Source organism: Drosophila novamexicana, unplaced genomic scaffold, assembly GCF_003285875.2.
Source record: "Drosophila novamexicana strain 15010-1031.04,08,12 unplaced genomic scaffold, DnovRS2.1 tig00000434-arrow-pilon, whole genome shotgun sequence".
Classification (NCBI taxonomy): Eukaryota; Metazoa; Arthropoda; class Insecta; order Diptera; family Drosophilidae; genus Drosophila; species Drosophila novamexicana.
The window spans coordinates 5,092,473-5,112,555 of NW_020824802.1; the positions used below are offsets into that span (position 1 = coordinate 5,092,473).

The following is a 20,083-nucleotide window of genomic DNA, read 5'->3' on the forward strand; positions in this document are numbered from 1 at the left end:
ATGCGACCTCGAAGTAAGGGCTCCATTTTACATACTCTTTCCGACATTTCGCCATGTTAAATTCTAAAATTTGTGGGATGAGTACAATTTAAATTTCTTATCTAATGTTGCCCCTTGCAGTCGTTTATCAACGATATATCTATCAGCTGTATATAGTTATGATACTTTCACATTTTTCACAACATCGAAAAAAATTTATGAAATGTGTTTTCTTATGGGGAAACGTACAGGCATATGACATTTTCAGATATGTGTAAGAAATGTGTTCAGTGGACAGAGGCTATTACTCTCTCTGGGCATAACAAAATGGTCGCAAGCACTCATGGGATTCACTCCTATTAATAATGCTTGTTTCGGTTATCTTAACACTTGAAGCATCTATAAATTGTATCGTTATTGCTATTATGGAATTTTTATGTTTTTGAATTTTACGATACAAAAACGATACATATTACGATGATTACGTATAAGTTTATAATTATCGATGTATTAGTGTATTTCTTACATCCCTACACTACTCTAACAAAATAAGATACACAAGCTTGGGAACATCCGAAAAAATGGAATCAAAAGGCGGCCAATCAGATACGAAACTATTGCTAGTAACAGCTAATGTCGGAAGTTTGTTTGAAGATGTACGTATATAACATTTTTTGTATACATACTACTATTCGGTTCTTACATATGTGCATATTTTTTTTCTAAAGCACGTATGTATTTACTTATTTATCTATGTATTTAAAAACGTTCCTATATAAATTATTTCATTAACTACAACGCTGCACAGCCACAAAGACTACTTACAATATGGCTAGAAGAGTTTATTAGCAATGCAACAAGGGTCAATCCCAGATTTTTAGCTTTACATCTACAAGAAGTGGGTGGAAAGACATACGAGAATTCAATGGGTAATGTACAGGAATTTATCAGATGTTTATGCGAGGCAATGGCGAAGACTGACTTTATCTACGTTCATATATATATGGACGAAGACTTTAAGTCTGCGGAACATTTTACTGTGAGTAGCTTAGCTGATGTCAGGAAGTATTTATATAATTTTGTTCGTTTTTTTAAAAGGCACTTGGAAACATTTACTTCGGTCACAAGGATATATGTATATTAAGAATATGGAATTTTCTTACTCACGACTGGGAAGAAAAGCTGGACAAAGGCAAACGAATATATTCTGGTAATATTGAAAATGTTCCGACTAAGGAGAAAGCAAAGTTCCCTCAGCATTTTTTTCCCGAAGTAAGTCTTCTTTAATAAAATAAAAGGTATCAGAGAATCTAAGATTTTTTTTGAAGTCAGACCGTTTACATACTAAAAATGCTTTGCCACAAGCCTCAAGGCTTGCAATCTTTTAGGCATTTGCAATCACGAGATGGATTAAAATAAAGCGTTTACTAGACACCGAAAATAACGGATACTTATTAAAACTCTAAAATGCCACCATTTCAACAAATTTATGTCCACAGGAAATATATATAATTAAAAATCAAAATTAGTCTTTGGTCACAATATAAATCTGATGCCTTCCTTTGAAAATCGAGTCAAAAGTATTGCAGCCATTCACTGCTTCTCCCATAAATATTGACTCTAATTAATAGGTGTTGATTAAGATGTAGTGGTATATTTCAGACACAGAAAATGCACATTCCCTATATATCACTTGGCTAAGGTTGTCAACAGTAAATGGATTGTTGCACTAGTCAGTATTGGCAGGACTCATATAACATTTGTCTCCCATAAAGTAGGTTTCTAAAATTAGAAATAAAAGAACATCAAAATTAAATATTTTAATGCAAACGAGAAAGAAAATCTATCTTCGGCACACCGAAGATATAATACCCTTGCAGAGCCAACCTTTTCATAATGCTTATAGTGCGTTGCCCGTATCTAAGAAGCACAGAGAAAATAGTTAATGCCGAGTTTGGGCAAGATATCTTAATAAACAAAAAAGGGTTTTAATCAAAAACCTGGTTTTCGACCGATCGTTCCTATGGCATATATATTATATAGTGGTCCGATGTCGATAGGATACATATGAGGAGAAAAGTAAAACTAATACATGCCAGGTTTAGTCAAGATATCTTGAAAAACAAAACGTTTTTCATACAACTTCTTAATTTTTACCGATCGTTGCTATGGCAGCTATATGATATAGTGGTCCGATCTTAATAGGATTTTGCATATATATGAGGAGCATAGTAAAACTAATAAATGCCCAGTTTGATCAAGATATCTTGATAAACAAAATGTTTTTTCATACAAAAACTTAATTTTTGACATATGTGCTGCGTGCAACAGAAAGAGGGACCTCTGCAAAGTTTCATTTAGATAGCTTTAAAACTGAGAGACTAGTTCGCTTAGAAACAGACAGACGGACATGGCTATGTCGACTTGGCTGTTGATGCTGTTCAAGAATGTATATACTTTATGGGGTCGGAGATGTCTCCTTCTATGCGTTACACATTTTACGACAAAATTATAATACCCTCTGCGAGGATATAAAAATGCTTGGCTCGCTTGATTAAGTTTGTCAAAATAATCTAGATATATTTACTCCTTGTTTTACTATGACCATATCGAAATAAATGACACTAAATTTTACACTGCGGCTTTATTATTGATTTGATTGACAACTTATTTTAAATTAATAAGTCTGTTCGGGCCCTCATTAAACGTTCGTTATCTTTAATTAGGTAAAAATTTCTTAGCAGCTATTATATTAAGTTTGCCAAGCAGCAAATAAACTTTGAGTTTCGTGCAGTTATGTTAAAAAGCTTTAAATGAAGACAGATACCACTCTCTCACAAAAATAAGCTCTTGTTATTGCGCATGGTTGTTACATATGGTGCAAATAAACCAAAACTGGTACTTTATTTTTTAAACGGTAAAACTAACCATTTTTCTAGTAGTAAGTGCTAAAATTAAGTGTTTGTGTACAATTGCTTCAAAGATGACCCTTGCTCTAGCTCACCATTATAAGGTATTGTGGCGATTTTATTGAATTAGTTCGCTAAACCTCATAGTCCAAAATATCAAAACTGATGCAGTCCATTGTATTCGTGTAATTTTTCTTATTATTGCTTGGGGTTATATAGGTTTCCCTTTTGAACACACCTCGACTTCAGGCTTTGGTTACTTTATCATATCTAATAACATGACAACGAAAAGTTTTAGGTTGTAATAAAAGCTTTTATTATACTTTACCCTAGTGTAAATGGTCTCGGAAAGGATTTATGCGAACCCGATGGGAAATTAATGGAACTGCCGTTGATCTAGTCAATATACATCTTTTTCATGATGCATCTAATTTGGCTGCATGTGAAGATTTTCCTTCTGTATACTGCAAAACAAGGAGAAGAGCCCTCATACATACTATTGAAAGGTAAATGATAAAATGAAACATAATACTAGCAGAATCCACTTGATGTTGCTTACACTCGAACCGATTTAATCAATTTGTTGGTGGTTTAAGACCGACCATTGATGCCTTAATTGATTAATGTTAATTTTGGTTGTTTATCGATCTTTTTCTTTTTTAGATCAAGTTGTTTTTTTTTTTTTCTTAAGCCAATTTTAACTGTTCTCTGGAAGTCTTTTTTAGGCCCTAATTTCCATTACCGAAGAAGTGTCAAAATATATTTGTTAAAAGTGAAGCCGCACGTTGCTGATAATAAATATACAAATAATGATAGAACTTTTAATATTTTTTGAAAAATCGGCCAAAACGAGCAAACTTATATAACCTATAGCTCGCACAGTATCGAAGTATAAAAGTCGACTCTTGTTTCTTCATATTTTATCTCGCACCTTATTAACTCAAGGGACCCCATACATATATGGTATGCTGGCTCTTAAATAATGAACATAAATAATTCACATTTTATATTTTTCCGATAACCAAACTTGATATGTTGCTTCTAGAATATTATATATATATATATATATATATATATGTTGAGAATACACAAATATTTTATGGTACAATAAGATATACTGTAGAAAATTTCATAAAGATCGGTTAAGAATTTCTTTATACATGTACACATACACATTCATTCGCGTCTGCTTCGTATTCTAACAGCATGGTAATTGCGACTTTTTTCTGCAATGCGAATTTAGTTTTTTTTTTCTCATAAGTAGTTAATTATTGGTGTGGCTGCTGAGTAGAAGCATAGCAAGTAGTGCGGTCTGTCGCGAGTTCGAGGCCTACTGGGGAAAGTATTTTTTTTTTGCTGATGTGCCTGTTGAGGAGAGTCGACAGCAAGTAATGCGGTCAGTTGCCAGTTTGAACCCTGCCAAGAGAATTTTTCTTTTTATACCCTGAACCCATTAAAAATGGATATAAGGGTATGTTGTATGTGTGTAAAATCCAAATGTATGTAATAGGCAAAAGGAAGCATCTCCGACCCCATAAAGTATATATATTCTTGATCAGCATCAATAGCCGAGTCGATCTAGCCATGTCCGTCGGTCTGTCCATCCGTCCGTCCGTCTGTATGTATGAACGAAAGGATCTCAAAACCTATAAAAGCTAGAGACTTAAAATTAGATGTAGGTGCTCCTAGTTCCCGCGCAGATTGAGTTTGTTTCCGATAATCGATAACTTACTCCGTTTCCAAGTAATCGAGTAAAAGCGATATCGATATCCTGTTTTTTTTTTTGGCAATTTTGGTAAATAATAAGAGCTAGAGTCACCAAACTTGACATATAGCTTCTAAAATGGAATATATATATGCATTTGATGTTGGAAGAAGAGGGTTCAGGGTATCCCCTAGTCGGGAGCTTCCGACTAGAACCTCTTACTTGTTTTAATTTATCTTTATTACTTCAAACGAGCGCGTTGCGCGAACTTCATTTGGTGTTGGAATAAGAGGGTTCAGGGTATTCCCTAGTCGGGAGCTCCCGACTAGAACCTCTTACTTGTTTATGGTATAATGTAGGGCTAGATAGATAATTACAGTCAGTCACCCTTAGCGCACTGCATGTTTATCTTCATTAATATTCGCTGAGCTGATCTTGGTAAACCTGTATCACTGTAACCAAAAAACCGCCGCCCTCGCGATGTTTAATACACATAATCTTTTTTTATATTAAGATTTATATGACTAATTGACTATAAATCTGGCTCGAAAGATTATTGGTCTGAACTTATGAATGAAAAATGCGGCTTAAAAGTTGTAAGAACAAAAAAATATTTTTTGGATTCAAGGGGATTCACCACGAGAATAAATTGGCTGAAAGACTTTGATTTTACCTGTAGGTTGTTAAATTGATGGACCATTCAAAATATAAGAGATCTGAGTTGTATATAGAACAGGTATGTTTAAATGTCCGTCAGCAAAAATTGGACCGAAAATTAATGTTTAAGATTAGAGTTCAAATACTTAAATGGCAAGGTCGAAAAAAACATAAGGTGCGAAGCCTACCTCAGTTTTTTTTACCCTGAGCCCATTAAAAATATTTAAAAGGTTATAATGTATATGTGCAAATGTATGTACAGGCAGAAGGAAGCATCTCAGACTCCATACATTATTGAACAGCATCAATAGCCGAGACGCTCTAGCCATATCCGTCCGTATGTATGAACGCAAGGATCTCAGAACCTATGTATAAAAGCTAGAGACTTGAAATTGATCATAGGTTCTCCTAGTGCCCGAGCAGTACAAGTTTGTTTCCAATAGTCGATAAATTGCGCCGCGCAACATAGCTGTAAATCAAAAAAAAATTACACATGGAACTACCTACCCATTAAAGCCACATTTTTAGTGCAATCTTCTTGAGAATATACGAATATTCTATACCATAATAAGATCTACTATTGTAAATGTCTTCAATATCGGTTAAGAAACACAAAAATGATTTAAAAACGAGAAAGAAGGGCTATCTTCGGCAAGCCGAAGATCTAATACCCTTGCAGACCCAACCTTTTCATAATGCTCATAGTGCTTTGCCCGTATCTAAGAAGTACCTGGAAAATAGTAAATGCCGAGTTTGGTCAAGATATCTTGGTAACCAAAAAAGGTTTTTAATCAAAAACATGGTTTTCGACCGATCATTCCTATAGCAGCTATATGATATAGTGGTCCGATGTTGATAGGATTTTGCATATATGTGAGAAGCATAGTTAAACTAATAAATTCCGAGTTTGGTCAAGATATCTTGGTAACCAAAAAAGGTTTTTAATCAAAAACATGGTTTTCGACCGATCATTCCTATAGCAGCTATATGATATAGTGGTCCGATGTTGATAGGATTTTGCATATATGTGAGAAGCATAGTTAAACTAATAAATTCCGAGTTTGGTCAAGATATCTTGAAAAACAAAATGTTTTTTCATACAACAACTTAATTTTTGGCCGATCGTTCCTATGGCAGCTATATGATATAAGGGTCCGATCTTAACAGGATTTTGCTTTAATATAAGGAGTTTAGTAAAACTAAGAAATGCCGAGTTTAGTCAAGATATCTTGAAAAACAAAAACGGACAGACGCACATGACTATATCGACTCGGCAGTTGATGCTGATCAAGAATATATATACTTTATGGGGGCGGAGATGTCTCCTTCTATGCGTTACACATTTCACGACAAAATTATAATACCCTCTGCAAGGGTATAAAAGGATATGCTGGAAAGTCCTCGATTTGCTGTATATCGACAAGAACAAATGCGGATATTTGTATATGTTGAACTCTTGGAGAATGAGCTAATAGAGTTTGCGGGTGACTTCTACGGCTTTCACCAAGACATTGCGCAATTCACACTGCGCGCAAAACTATCGAGCAGTCCGGACCTAAACCCAATAGAAGACCTATGGGGCATACTCATCACTATCATCATTTTTTTGCACTATAGTTATTATTCTACATATTTTTCAAAGATAAAGGGCACAAAAATAAAAAAATTCAAAAACAAAATTAGAAAAAAATAGACAATACCAAATTTCGGCAATTATTGCGCTGTCAACTAATTCTTTGCAAAATTAAAACTATTACTGTATATATAAATAAATCTAGGAAACTTTAGCTATCTTAGTTCATATATTTGGTATATTGGCCATAAGCATCCATTACTGACCGCAGACGACGAGACATAGACTGAATAAGGTTATGCAGGTCGTACATTTCAGGTATTTTTAACCATTCTTCTGGAATGGCCCTGATGAGAGCGTTTTTATTATAGCTGGGCTGGTCAGGACTCTGGGCAGGGGTGTCAATGACTTTGTTGCAATTTTACAGCAGCCAGTCTGTAAAGTAGTAACTTGGCCGGGGTGGCAGAACTCAATTTTACCAGGTTCACTGTAGAGTGAGATTTGTAGTTTGCCGAGACGTACAGCTGAAGGGGGGTTTAGAGAACTGCGGTCTCGTCCGGAGCAATTCCTCCACCTGATTGTCGATGACCTGTTGCATCGCCGGGTTCCTCTGGTAGTATCTCTGCTTGATGGGCTCGTTGTCCTTTATGACATACGATGGCTGGCTATGTGGGACACGCACTTCAACCCCTCGAATCGCGCCAACTCCGCCTCTTGAAGCACCTGTAAACTTGGCTCCAGGTCTGCTGGCCAGACGTCCTTGAGGTTGATTCTCTTGCCCGTTGGATCCAGCCACCCTTCCCAGCTTCGCACCTCTAGGTGGTGATTCCCCCCGAATCTCCGCCTCTTCTGACCTCTGTCGTCGCCTGCCCCTTCACCCTAACTCTTGTTGAGTCCCACTTACGCTTCTGTATCCAATCCTTTACTAGCGCTCTAGACACCCCTCGGTTGTCTGACCGCGCCTCAAGCTGCACTTCCCTGATTCCCAGTTTTTCCGGCGTTCCTAGCGTCATCTCGCTGTCCCCACAACGTATCGCCAGACCTATCGTACGGAGAAAGTCCATACTTAGAATCACTTGATCCAGCATCGACGCCATCATTAGTAGAGGCACGCCGATCGTGCGCCCCACTAAACTTATTTCCGCATGCACCATTCGTGAGACATCTAGCCCTGATCCGTCCGCTAGCCGTATCCGTATCCGTATGCACTTCCCTAATCTCCACGTCCTTCGCCACCTTTTTTGCGCAGGCCCCACTGATGAAGGATCGGGTAGCACCGGTGTCGATTGTTGCCGCGTATTTCTCCTCGCCGATCTTGACCGTCGCGACGACACGACCCTCCTCGACTCGCAAGATCTTTACTGGTTCCGGGCTCCGTTGGTATCGCTGCCCATCCGCTCCCGGTCCGGATAGCGCCGCTGCGTCGGCCTGAGTCGGCCGTCTACAGCATCCATTGCTGCTTACCCCTCTGGTCTCACATTGCACGCAAAAAACCACCTGAGGCTTGGGACATTCCCTCCTAAAATGCCCCTCCTGCCCGCATCGAAAGCATATCGGACGTCGCCTAGTTGTTGCTCCAGAATCTTGGCCAATCATCCTGATGGCCGCCGGTAGTGCCCCTGGAACCGCCCCTCTGAGAGCCATCCCACCACTTATGTCCACCACATACTGTTTGAAGCCTTCGCCCTCTCGTTGACGACGAACCCGGATTTCGTCTTCTAACAGTTCAAAGTATCGCGGGGGCAAGAAGCAATCTAAGAATCCCTCCTTGAACTCATCCCATGACACGTCCCTTAGCCAGCTCGTCAGGAACCAGCGTGCGGCTCGCCGATCATGGCCTCGCCCTAGGTAACGCTATCGCCTGCATCACGTATGTTACGGCTCGTATGTTATGACCGGGATTTCGAGCAGGCCAGGAGTGCTCGGGCGGGGGCCGGAATGCGATTCGGATTTCGACCGCCGAACCATTCAACGGGGTCGGGTTCGAGCTGGGCTTTCTGCTCGGGGGTCCGGAGGTATTTGGCCTCTAGCTCGGATAGCCGAGCCCATACTTCGGCCGAGTGCGAACCCCAGAGACGAAGCTTTCCAACCGGCGACGCTAGTCTTCGACCCGCCCTAGTTCGCTCAACCTTACTCGTATCCATCCTTACGTGACCTCTTATCTTTGCTGGTCTTATGGCCGGACTCCGAGTTTCGTTTCCTTCCTTGGGTTGTGCTTTTATCTCCGTAAGCTCATCAGTCTTTCTTGTCTGCGCTCGCTGATTATTTTATTTTGATTTTTATTTTGAATTATTTTTATTTGAATTAATTATTTTTATTTTATTTTAGTCACTTTTATTTTTATTATTTTTATCTTTAATTAATTTTATTTTTATTTTGATTTCTAATTAATTTTATTTTTATTTTGATTTCTAATTAATTTTATTATTATCTTTGACTAATTTTATTTTTATTATTTCGTTTTAATTATTTTAATTTTACTGAGCCGCCCTAAAAATTGACCCTGCGTACTGGCCTCACTCGACAGTACTTTTCCGCTGCACTCGTCTACTCCTTCACCGTTGTACCATGTTCACTCTCATTGGCCACTCTCACTTTATTCCTTTTTTTTTTCTCTTCTTGTTCTATGCACGCCGAGTCTGGCTACTCCGTGCCGCACTTTGTCTTACACTTATATATTCCTTTTTCCGAACACAAAAAAAAAATCCCAAAAAAACACTTTGGCGCACGTGCCTCTTCCCAGTTCTCTTGCATTTTTACTTGTTTACTTTTTTTTGTTTTTGTTGTTGTATTTAAAAAAAAGTTCCACATCTCATAAGGCAACGTCCAACTTATGCCGACGCCGACGCCAGCTGTCTTATTTACAGCGTAATTTCGACACGTACCGAACGATTTGCCCCAGGGTAGGCTTAGCAGCTGTACCGTTGGCACGCGCTCTGCCAACTCGCGACACACGCTTGTGCGTATGAACGTGTATTAGTGTATGAGCATACACACTAGCGCGCTCGAACGAATTCGCTCACTCAGCGAGAAGTTTTATGGCCGTCCGTTAGTTTTTCGCGTCTCTTCTTTGCTATTCCTCTCCTTTCAACACTTGTCTGCCTGCACGTGTGTGCTTGCTGCTGACACCCCAGTGGTACTTTTGATACTCCCTTTTCTATGCCGCGGGCAGCTAACGTATCAGCCAACTGCCCTTTTGGCCCTGTATCCACTCTGGTGGCACTTACGAGTGTTTTTAAGCCACGTTAATGCCACGCCCCTTCACGCCTAGAGTCTCTGCTCGGGCGCCACTTGTAAAGTAGTAACTTGAGGGATTTATGTCTTTCGCAAGAGGGGGAAGGAACCGCTGGACTCACTCCGCTGCGGTTAGGTTAGGATAGGTCAGCGTGATGGGTGCTGCTGGGATCGCTCCGCCGCAGAATAAAAAGCCTGCAAGCACACACAATCGCTATACGGCCTATGCGGCCGACTTGTACAAAATAATGTATGATCGTTCGCACTTTATTTTCTATCTTTCTAACCTGGCAGCTACCTCGCGTTCCCCCTTACGCTTCTTGTCCGTTGTCGCACGCGCACGTTTTGTACTTACGCTCGCTGGATCCAAAGTGAAACTTTGCTGAAGAAATCAGCTTTTTTTATTTATGCTTAACATACTAATACTTCCTTTCATAGGCATCTATAATATATAACAAGTAAGAGGTTCTAGTCGGGAGCTCCCGACTAGGGGATACCCTGAACCCTCTTCTTCCAACATCAAATGCATATATATATTCTATTTTAGAAGCTATATGTCAAGTTTGGTGTCTATAGCTCTTATTATTTACCAAAACTGCCCAAAAACAGGATATCGATATCGATTTTTATCGATTGCTTGGAAACGGAGTAAGTTATCAATTATCGGAAATAAATTCGATCTGCGCGGGAACTAGGAGCACCTACATCTAAAATTTCAAGTCTCTAGCTCTTATAGGTTCTGAGATCCTTGCGTTCATACATACGGACGGACGGACAGATAGACGGACATGGCTAGATCGACTCGGCTATTGATGCTGATCAAGAATATACATACTTTATGGGGTCAGAGATGCTTCCTTCTGCCTGTTACATACATTTGGATTTCGCACAAATACAATATACCCTTATACCCATTTTTAATGGGTTCAGGGTATAAAAACTGACAAAACTAATATTCGCAAATATTTGCCGAAATATAGCCGAATCTATTTAACGGTACTTCCAATTCGAAGTAAATTGCATAAGTGAGTCATTGCATTGTACGAATGCCTTCTTAACAACTTTGCGTTTTGAACAGTACACATCTTGCCTAATTTAGTGCTTCTTGCAATTCCTTAGTTTATTTCTCACTAGATGAAATTTTAGATGTAGGTGCTGCTAGCTCCCGCGCAGATTGAGTTTGTTTCCGATAATCGATAACTTAGTCCGTTTCCAAGCAATCGATAAAAATCTATATCGATATCCTTTTTTTTGGGCAATTTTGGTAAATAATAAGAGTTAGAGTCACCAAATTTGACATATAGCTTCTAAAATAGAATATATATATGCATTTAATGTTGGAAGAAGAGGGTTCAGGGTATCCCCTAGTCGGGAACTCCCGACTAGAAGCTCTTACTTGTTCATTTTGCACACAATTACTTAACAAACTGTATATATTATATATTATTATATATAACCACAAATTTTTTCTTTAATAACTTCAGTGTATATATGTGTTAAGAAACACTGAAGTTATTAAAGAAAAAATTTGTGGTATATATATATATATATACACTATATATGTATATATATATATATACACTAGCGGGTAACCCGGCTTTGCACGTGACACGGATAAAATAAATGTTCTCAAAAAGCTTTAAAAATTATTTTGAAACTAATCATACGGTAAATTATTTATTTTTATACAATCGTTGCCAAATCGCTGAAACAGGTATTCCTTAAGTTCCTATAAAGCTTTGTAAATAAATTTGAAGCAAATCGGACAAAACTTACAACTTAGCCCAAAAAATCTTTTAATCGCATTTTTACCAAAGAAATTTGGATTCTGCGAAAAGAGTGAAACCCACGAAATCGTTATATCCTATTTCCACCAAAATGAAATGGATTTTCAAAAAAGTGCGAAACACCTCCAAATGAATTTGAACATAGATCTTTGAATTTGAATTTAAGACCGCTAGGAGGGTAAACAAAAAAGTTTCATACAAAGGTTTTTCGCGATTTTTCCATACTTCATCACATAGCTCTTACGGTTTGGGCTGTGCGTTGATCACCAATGAGTCAGTCAGTAAGTCAGGACAAACAGTTATATATATATAGATTTTAACTTCTTTTCTCTTGCACTCACGCACAAATATATCTACCGTTAAGTGTATATATATATTTTTCTGCGGGCGAAAATAAGTTCAAATATTTGTTCAGTGGATTTAAGGCAATCCCCTAATCTGGCAGTCTCAACCAGAGCACTCTTAATCTTGTTTGACTGTGGCAGTGGTGATGCAAAAAACTATGCGTATATAATATATTTTAACATATAATCCAACATAGGAATACTGAAAAATTTTCTTTATTATTGTATTGATGAATTTTATTACTAATCAGGTTCCATTTAGATGAAAAAAATGGATCCGTTCCTTTTTTTATATTTGGAGATTTCAATTTCAGATGTGACACAGCAGGTGTTGTTAAAGTAAGTTCACAATACATGTTTTATCTTAATACATATTAATAATAATTATTAAATTTTAATAGGAACTGACTGCAAATTTAACTGCTCATCGCGTCCAAAGTGTAAAGAATGAAAACACTAAAATTAATTATCGCAATTCAGATGGCAACAATATACTTACTGTTGGTAAAAAAGAATTTTGTCACGCCGATCATCAACTTAAATTCAAAGAATTTTGGGTAATAATATAATAATATATATACATATATACATATATATATATATATAACATGCATTTCTTTTTCATTATCCTAGTTAAAAGAGTTTGATAGAGAATTGGAACCACTTACGGACATTTTGGTTGAATATCCGATATCTTTTATTCCATCATATCCTTTTGAAGAAGATCCCGAAATGCCTACTGATTATATGTCAACTAGGTGTCCATCATGGTGTGATCGTATTTTAATGGCTCCACAAGTCAAAGACATAATTAAAAGTGATGAGTGGAAATATGATATGATAGGACAAACTGTATGCATGGGCGACCATAAGGTAACAATTTTTCCAATGTTCAATGAACAGCAATATATATTACTTAGTGTGTAATGTTAATTTTTTCCATTATCTCCGAATATTTAAGTATTTCGTAAATAGAAGCAAGTAATCGGCTCTAGTCTTCTACCAACACAAAATGCAGCTCGCGTTACGAGCTCGTCAACTACAGCAGTAATAGAAATAAAATAAAAAAAATGTTTTCCTCAATAAGACTTGGACCCGTAACAGACCACGAGCCATACCAACAATTCACTTTAAACGAATAATTTATATTTATGAGGTGGTGGCGTGGAAATGAAATATACTTGATATAAACATGTATATATATATGAATATATATATATATATTTGATTATCGAAAACAAACTCGTACTGGGCGGGCACTAGGAGGACCTACGTTCATAGTTTCCGATCGTTTCTATTGCAGCTATATAGTGGTCCCATGTTGATAAAATTTTGAATTTATTTGAGGAGCTATACGAGAAGCTGGATAACAAATTTGCTGAGTCAAGTACATAAAAACTAAGAAACATTGGCAACAATCTAATTACGTCATCAATTTTTATGTATTGCTTCAAGGCGGGGTAATTTTTTGATATTTTCAAACATACTCGTACTGCGAAAGCAAAGACCTAAGTTCCACTTACACTCACATATGTACACTTTTTTATACTCTTAACCCATTAAAAAGTATTTGTATTTGTACGTTTCCAAGTAATCGATAAAAATCTACATCGAAGTCTTGTGTTTTTAGCAAATCTCTTAGGTTTTATAAATATATAATACTGTTTGCCCTGACTGACTGACTGATTATTGATCAATACAGCCTTTACTGTAAGAAGCTGAAATTTTCACTGTAAAGACGGCGGGGGTTCGGGAATACCCGCAAGTGTGGAAAAATCGCGGCAACCAGCTTCAAACTCATTTTCAAAGATCTTTGTTTAAATTAATTTTAGGGGTGTTTCACTCTTCTAGAATTCCATTCCTTCTTTGTGGAAATGAGGGTCAAAGATTTGGTGGTTGACGTTTCGCGCTAAAATTCATATCCAAGGATCTATATGCAAAATCATTTGAGACGTGTTTCACACTTTTCCCAAATCAAAGCTTCCTCAGTTGAAAGTGCGATTCAAAGATTTTTTAAGCGAAGTGTTAAGTTTTGTCCGATATGCTACAAACTTATTTTTAAAGCTCTACATAAGAACTTAATGTATGCGTGTTTCAGCGATTTGGGAAATTCCACCAGTATGTGTGGAAAAACGCGAAAAACGTTTGTATGAAACTTTTTTGTTAACCTTCCGATCGGCCCAAACTCATTTTCAAAGATCTTTGTTCAAATTCATTTGAGGGGTATTTCACACATTTCGAAAAATGCATTACTCCTTGGAAATGGGGGTCAAATTTATTTCCAAAGATCTATACAATGAATCATTTGAGACGTGTCTCACGTTTAGCGCAGAATCTAAGCTTCCTGGAAAGGAATGCGGTTCAAAGATATTTCGGGCGAAGTTTTAAGTTTTTTACTGTTTGCATCAAATTTATCTGCGAAGCTCAACACATAAACTTGATGAATACGTGTTTCAGCGACTTACAAAATTCCACCCGCTTCTGTGGAAATTTGTCAAGAAAACTTTACTCAACTTTTTGGTTTATTATCGGTTCCTAACTCATTTTCAAAGATTGTTATTAGAACATTTGACACGCTTCCGGAAAGTCACCGTAATTGCATGGAAAATGCGGGTTTAATAAACGCACATTTTTTATTCGACCTCAAGGTTCTTACCACAAGACTAACAAGAGCGGAAACCTCTGATTCCAGAATTTGTTTCTTTATCCGATGCACTTCAAACAAGTTTATAAATAGAAGTTGAGATCAAGGTAATGTCTAAAATTGGTAGCACAAAACGTTCCAAGGGCAAGGCCGGGAAATACCCGCTATATATATATATGTATCAAGTATCTTTCCAGCCACAGCCTCCATCCCTTTTCTATAAATCAACAAAATTTGAACTATCCATCAATTTAAGTCACAATTTAAATGAAATAAGATCTACAGCAGAAAATTGCATCAAGATCGGTTAAGAAACACAAAATGCAATTGCGATTGTATTGTTTTCTGTTCTGTGTATATCTGCAGCTATTTAAGTCGATTTTTTGTTGTCGAAAATGAATTGCTTGTATGGGTGTCGAGTAGAAGCGTTAGCAAGTCATGCGGTCTGTTACAAGCTTAAGAATAATTGGGGGACCTATTTTTTTTTTTTAATTCATTTTTATTACTACCAAAGCGAACGAGTTGGGCGAGCTGCATTTGGTGTTCATAGAAGGTTCAGGATATCCCCTAGTCGGGCTCTCCCGACTAGAGCTCTCTTACTTGATTGAAATTAACTATCTATAAATATTTCAAATATAGTACCATTGTTGCTGCTGATATTTCTAATACATTTTTTTCTATTCTTGTCATGTAGCCCATTTACTTAACTGTTCATCTAAAGCCAAACAAAGGTACTTATAGATCATGTGACTACAGCTGTTCAGCTATCCATATTAATAACAACAACAATTTAACATCACCCGTTAAATTCAAGACTTGTCCTTATGTAAAAAAAGTATATAATCAAGTTATAAAAGAAGGTAAAATTCTTAGCCAAGGCAGTAAATCACAAGACCTACCGTTAGACTATTTAAATAGCCATTTAGCTGATGGCCATTATGCAAACACCCCCAACAGACACGATAAACAAATTATAGAGACTACGTTAAAAGTTGAATGCGACGAAGATATACAAAAAGATACCTCAAACTACCCAAGCATTAGCATTAATATAATTAATTCCGATAATATATATGTTTGTATGTGTACACAAACATACAATTCGGTCTCCCGCGGAGCTAAACATGAGACCATTTGCCCAATATGCCGTAATTTAACGAAGGGGCAGCCTGTTGAGCATCGTAACAGGTTATTATCAAATAGTGTTGTATTATCAGAAAATATAATAGTAAATCAAATCGATACACAACACCTTAATACTTATATTGAAAGGTCGTACGTGGACCCGTACACTCCAGAAAGCAATGAATCTAATTCCCCATATCCTGAGCTTAGAAGCATAGCAACAACTTCCCAAAGCAAAAGTTGCAAACTAGAACTTTTTATGGCCACTGATAAAGATCATAAAATGCAATACTCTGGGCAAAATGGAAATGACGAGGACTTATATTCTTTACAATCAGTCCATGCAATCACAGAGAAACAGTCAAGAGCTACCGTTACACCTGTGCAGTTAAAATCTCGATTAGAGGACCTACAACGAACAGAAATGTTTACTTCAGATAGAGATTATGTTGCTTTTGGGAAGGGTGATGTTCATAATGTCGACGCTATTAGCACCCCAAAATATCTTTCAAACAGTAGAAATCGCAATCGTAGTTTTTTTTCTATGTGTTGTAGTATTCACTAATTTAAGTTTTTATTCTATTGTTAATCAGTATTTGTAAGATGTTTTTGTTTTTATTAATATTTAAATTATTATTTTAACTGTTTTGTTGCTATATTTCTAGAAACACTTACAAGTTATTTCATTTTATAAAAAAATAAATTATGCGAAGCTTACGTATAGTTAGAAGTTTTCGAAGATAAAATTAATTACTTAATTTCACACCAAAGATAAATATACCAATAGCCATAATTGACATATTACTGTGATTTTGTATATGCGACAGAATTAATATATTATCTAAATTAAATTGTGTTGCACATAATATTACTATTATTTGTCTAATTACCCCATATCACAGTCGAAAACGATCAAGCTAAGCTGCATCCCTACATTCCTGATAGATTGGGACTCAAAGTGAAGCTAATAATATTATGTTTATCGCTTTTATTTGCATATATGTAATTATAAAATGATTTTAGGAATAACGTAACGTTTATGAAAAAAAAAAAACAAAACAGCCTACAAATGGGCCATATAGTCTTTGTACTTATGATTATGGTTGACAATTATTTTCATTTTTTATTTTTATTTTATATTAGATTTTAAAGTCGCCGTGAAACTAGGTAAACTTAATACAAAAGTTTATCCCAGAAAAATTAAAAAATAGCATTGCCCTACCGCCGAAATATGGGTGGATTTGGCAATGCACATAGTAGATATCAAGAGAAAGAATTATCCATCTGTACATTAGTATAATTGCAGAATTAAAAAAAAAAAACTAAGAAAGGTTAAGAAACAAAACTTCGTAAAATAAATATATCAAAATTAAATTTTTCAGAACAGGTATATATATATTTATATTTATATGTATATTTACTTTATTTTTGTCGTATTTTAATTTTTATAAATATATACACAAAAATAGTTGATGTAATCTGGTTAACTGCATTGTTTTTATTTTTGAGCGCTTCAATAGTGATTATTATCGTTTCAGCTCATTTTAATTACTAAACTTTAAATAAAATTTATGGACTAAAAATGATTTTATATTGTTGTAGAGTCGACAAACAAAACACGCTTAGTCGAAACACTCCATTCATTAAAGACTTTAATGAATCAAACCTTGGTAAACGAAAGTCTCTGGATGACACAGTCGAATGTCGCATGCGCTAGTATTCCGGGGAAACCGATATCCGATTCCCACTATGTTATAGTTAAGGCAATATCTTCAAATCTGAACGTGCCTGATGAAGACTCTTGCGTGGGCAAGCTAGAAACTGATAGAAGACTGATGCTAAAAGAGACAACCGTTTAGAGATTGTCAGCAGAATGGATATTACCAAATGAAAATATATACCACATCCCAAGTACTACCTATTCTAAATCGTTGTAATAACATTGTGTGAATAAAATGAAAATAGATAATTTATTAATTTTTTACACTTTATTGTTAAAGGCATTGAGAAAAAAAGCGGTAAAACTCGAGCTGTTTGAAATATAGTATTTGTGGAACTATTCGATGAGTTTTTTTGCCTTAAAGTATCTGCGAAGGTATAGAACTTGCCAAGTTGCCAGGCCAAGCAAACAGCACATACTAAAAATGCTGAAGAATAGTACTCTACTATTAGTTTTTTCTGAAATAAACAAATCAATATTATTAAAGCTGATATTTCCATGTGTTTCAGTTGTCACCATTTGTATCACGCATTTCTTCCTCTCGCTTACGCATTAAAGCAAAGTCTCGAACGATTGAATCAGAAAGGTCTTCTAAGCGCTTTAGGTCCACTTCAAGGGGTTTGAGTTTGGAGGCCTCGCCTATCTATAAAGACAGTTTCGGGAAAACTTAAATAATCTTTTTTAGTTAATTGTCTTGTATAGCTTACGCCTTCATAACTTTTTGTTTCAACACCCTTTTTCGTTACAAGGGAGACCTCTTGACTTATTCCACGTTGATCTATTATTAAAAGTATCAGTTTGATATTAATTGTATATAACAATTTACTTACGCGGTGGCACTTTTGAAATAAAACAAATTTCATACGCGTCATAAACCTCTGACATAAAGCTGAATTTTCCTTTGGTTATGTGTTCCTTTTGTGACAGTATATGACCCTTGGTGTCCCGAGCCTATAAAATAGTTTGTTTTACTTTTACTGTTAAATTTGCAAAAAATTAAACCTCACTATATAGTCTATAACTTGACCAGGCACATCCGAAACTTCGTATTCGCCCATTACTAATTGATTAGCTTGTATATCCTCCTTGAGACATTTTTGTGTATTTGGTGTCAAGTGGAACATGACACTATGAATTGGCCAAATATATCCGAAGATTGCGAAAATAACATAAAGTACTTTTAGCATTTTCTAACTTTAATACACAGAAAATAAGGCGAATTTAACAATTTCAGCAAAGATGAGTTGGCCAAGGGATGGCCGAACAATCGATATATCACGATGTTTATTTTGATCGATATATTTAACAATTTGTAGTCAAGATGTTATGTGCGTCAAATTAGCGGCGGTGACTTAGCGTCGAATTTTGGTACTTGTTATCGGAAAAGTATCGGTCACTTTCAAATGAATTTATTTATGTTTTTAAGCACGAAACCAAATAAATTTAAATGCAGAATTCCAAAAAATTAAATTATTTACTATCTACATTCATTTATTTTTGAATTTTAATTTATAATATGGGTAAACAAAGGGGTTGAAAAGTTAGGTTTTCACCATTCTTTAAATATCTTAATTCATGGATAATGGCCCCGAAAACCGCATATACACGATTGAAGTCTATAGTTTCACCTAACCAATCCTGCAAAAATTATAAAAATCGATTAGCACGTTTTTAAGATATTTGCACTACAGTGCAGCAACCTCGTTATTAGCCCCATACAAAATGACCGTAAAAAATCACCCTTGCACTTGGACCCTAATATCTTTTCTCAGGGATAATGGCCCTCAATGCACGGTATACCAACTTGAAGATACATGTTTAAGGAAGCTTTACGCATTAATTCTTAACAAATCGATCAGCCAATTTTTTTTAGAAATATAGCAAAATGTAAACACACCTCATGTCCCGCTCAATACTGTATAACATTGTTCAACACTGATTCCGAGCAGTGGTTCGGTTCCCGTTGGAGCTAGTAGCTCGATAGGCCTTTTGAATGAACAACATGAGGTGTGTTAACATTTTGCTATTTTTCTAAAAAAAATTGGCTGATCGATTTGTTTAGAATTAATGCGTAAAGCTTCCTTAAACATGTATCTTCAAGTTGGTATACTGTACATTGAGGGCCATTATCCCTGAGAAAAGATATTAGGGTTCAAGTGCAAGGGTAATTTTTTACGGTCATTTTGTATGGGGCTAGCAACGAGGTTGCTGCAGTGTAGTACAAATATCTTAAAAACATACTGATCGATTTTTATAATTTTTGCAGGATTGGTTAGGTGAAACTATAGACTTCAATCGTGTATATGCGGTTTTCGGGGCCATTATCCATGAATTAAGATATTTAAAGAATGGTGAAAACCTAACTTTTCAACCCCTTTGTTTACCCATATTATAAATTAAAATTCA

At 36.2% G+C, this 20,083-nt stretch overlaps 2 protein-coding genes across 6 annotated transcripts; one reads left to right on the forward strand and one right to left on the reverse strand.

Annotated features, from left to right (window-relative positions):
- Positions 1–438: 438 nt before the first annotated feature.
- LOC115760350 (inositol polyphosphate-5-phosphatase A) lies at positions 439–17,922 on the forward strand. Of its 5 annotated transcripts, none has more exons than XM_030701638.1 (9): positions 504–635; positions 788–1,018; positions 1,078–1,251; positions 3,222–3,394; positions 12,440–12,527; positions 12,590–12,745; positions 12,822–13,061; positions 15,527–15,692; positions 17,560–17,922. In XM_030701638.1, exons 1-9 carry the CDS (start codon positions 561–563, stop codon positions 17,814–17,816), a joined length of 1,560 nt encoding a protein of 519 aa, XP_030557498.1. In that variant the 5' UTR covers positions 504–560; the 3' UTR covers positions 17,817–17,922. The 5 variants fall into 5 exon arrangements, with proteins under 5 accessions (XP_030557496.1, XP_030557498.1, XP_030557499.1 ...); XM_030701639.1 differs by having other exon boundaries at positions 15,527–15,563; XM_030701636.1 differs by lacking the exon at positions 17,560–17,922 and having other exon boundaries at positions 439–635; positions 15,527–17,344.
- A 1-nt stretch (position 17,923) lies between these two features.
- Positions 17,924–18,931, reverse strand: LOC115760351 (transmembrane emp24 domain-containing protein bai). Its single transcript, XM_030701641.1, has 5 exons — positions 18,685–18,931; positions 18,508–18,628; positions 18,385–18,455; positions 18,194–18,320; positions 17,924–18,135 (listed from the first exon to the last, which is right to left on the reverse strand). The coding sequence occupies exons 1-5, from the start codon at positions 18,862–18,864 to the stop codon at positions 18,014–18,016; spliced, it is 621 nt and encodes a 206-aa protein (XP_030557501.1). The 5' UTR covers positions 18,865–18,931; the 3' UTR covers positions 17,924–18,013.
- Positions 18,932–20,083: the final 1,152 nt, after the last annotated feature.

Bases quoted from the DNA above. Each gene is read 5' to 3' on its own strand.
- LOC115760351 (XM_030701641.1), bottom strand. From the start codon at position 18,864: ATGCTAAAAGTACTTTATGTTATTTTCGCAATCTTCGGATATATTTGG. The intron at 18,321-18,384 runs GTAAGCTATACA...CTGTCTTTATAG, and splicing joins AAACAAAAAGTTATGAAGGC to ATAGGCGAGGCCTCCAAACT. The intron at 18,136-18,193 runs GTGACAACTGAA...TGTTTATTTCAG, and splicing joins AGAAATGCGTGATACAAATG to AAAAAACTAATAGTAGAGTA.
- LOC115760350 (XM_030701636.1), top strand. From the start codon at position 561: ATGGAATCAAAAGGCGGCCAATCAGATACGAAACTATTGCTAGTAACA. The intron at 1,019-1,077 runs GTGAGTAGCTTA...TTTTTTTAAAAG, and splicing joins AGTCTGCGGAACATTTTACT to GCACTTGGAAACATTTACTT. The intron at 12,528-12,589 runs GTAAGTTCACAA...AAATTTTAATAG, and splicing joins ACACAGCAGGTGTTGTTAAA to GAACTGACTGCAAATTTAAC.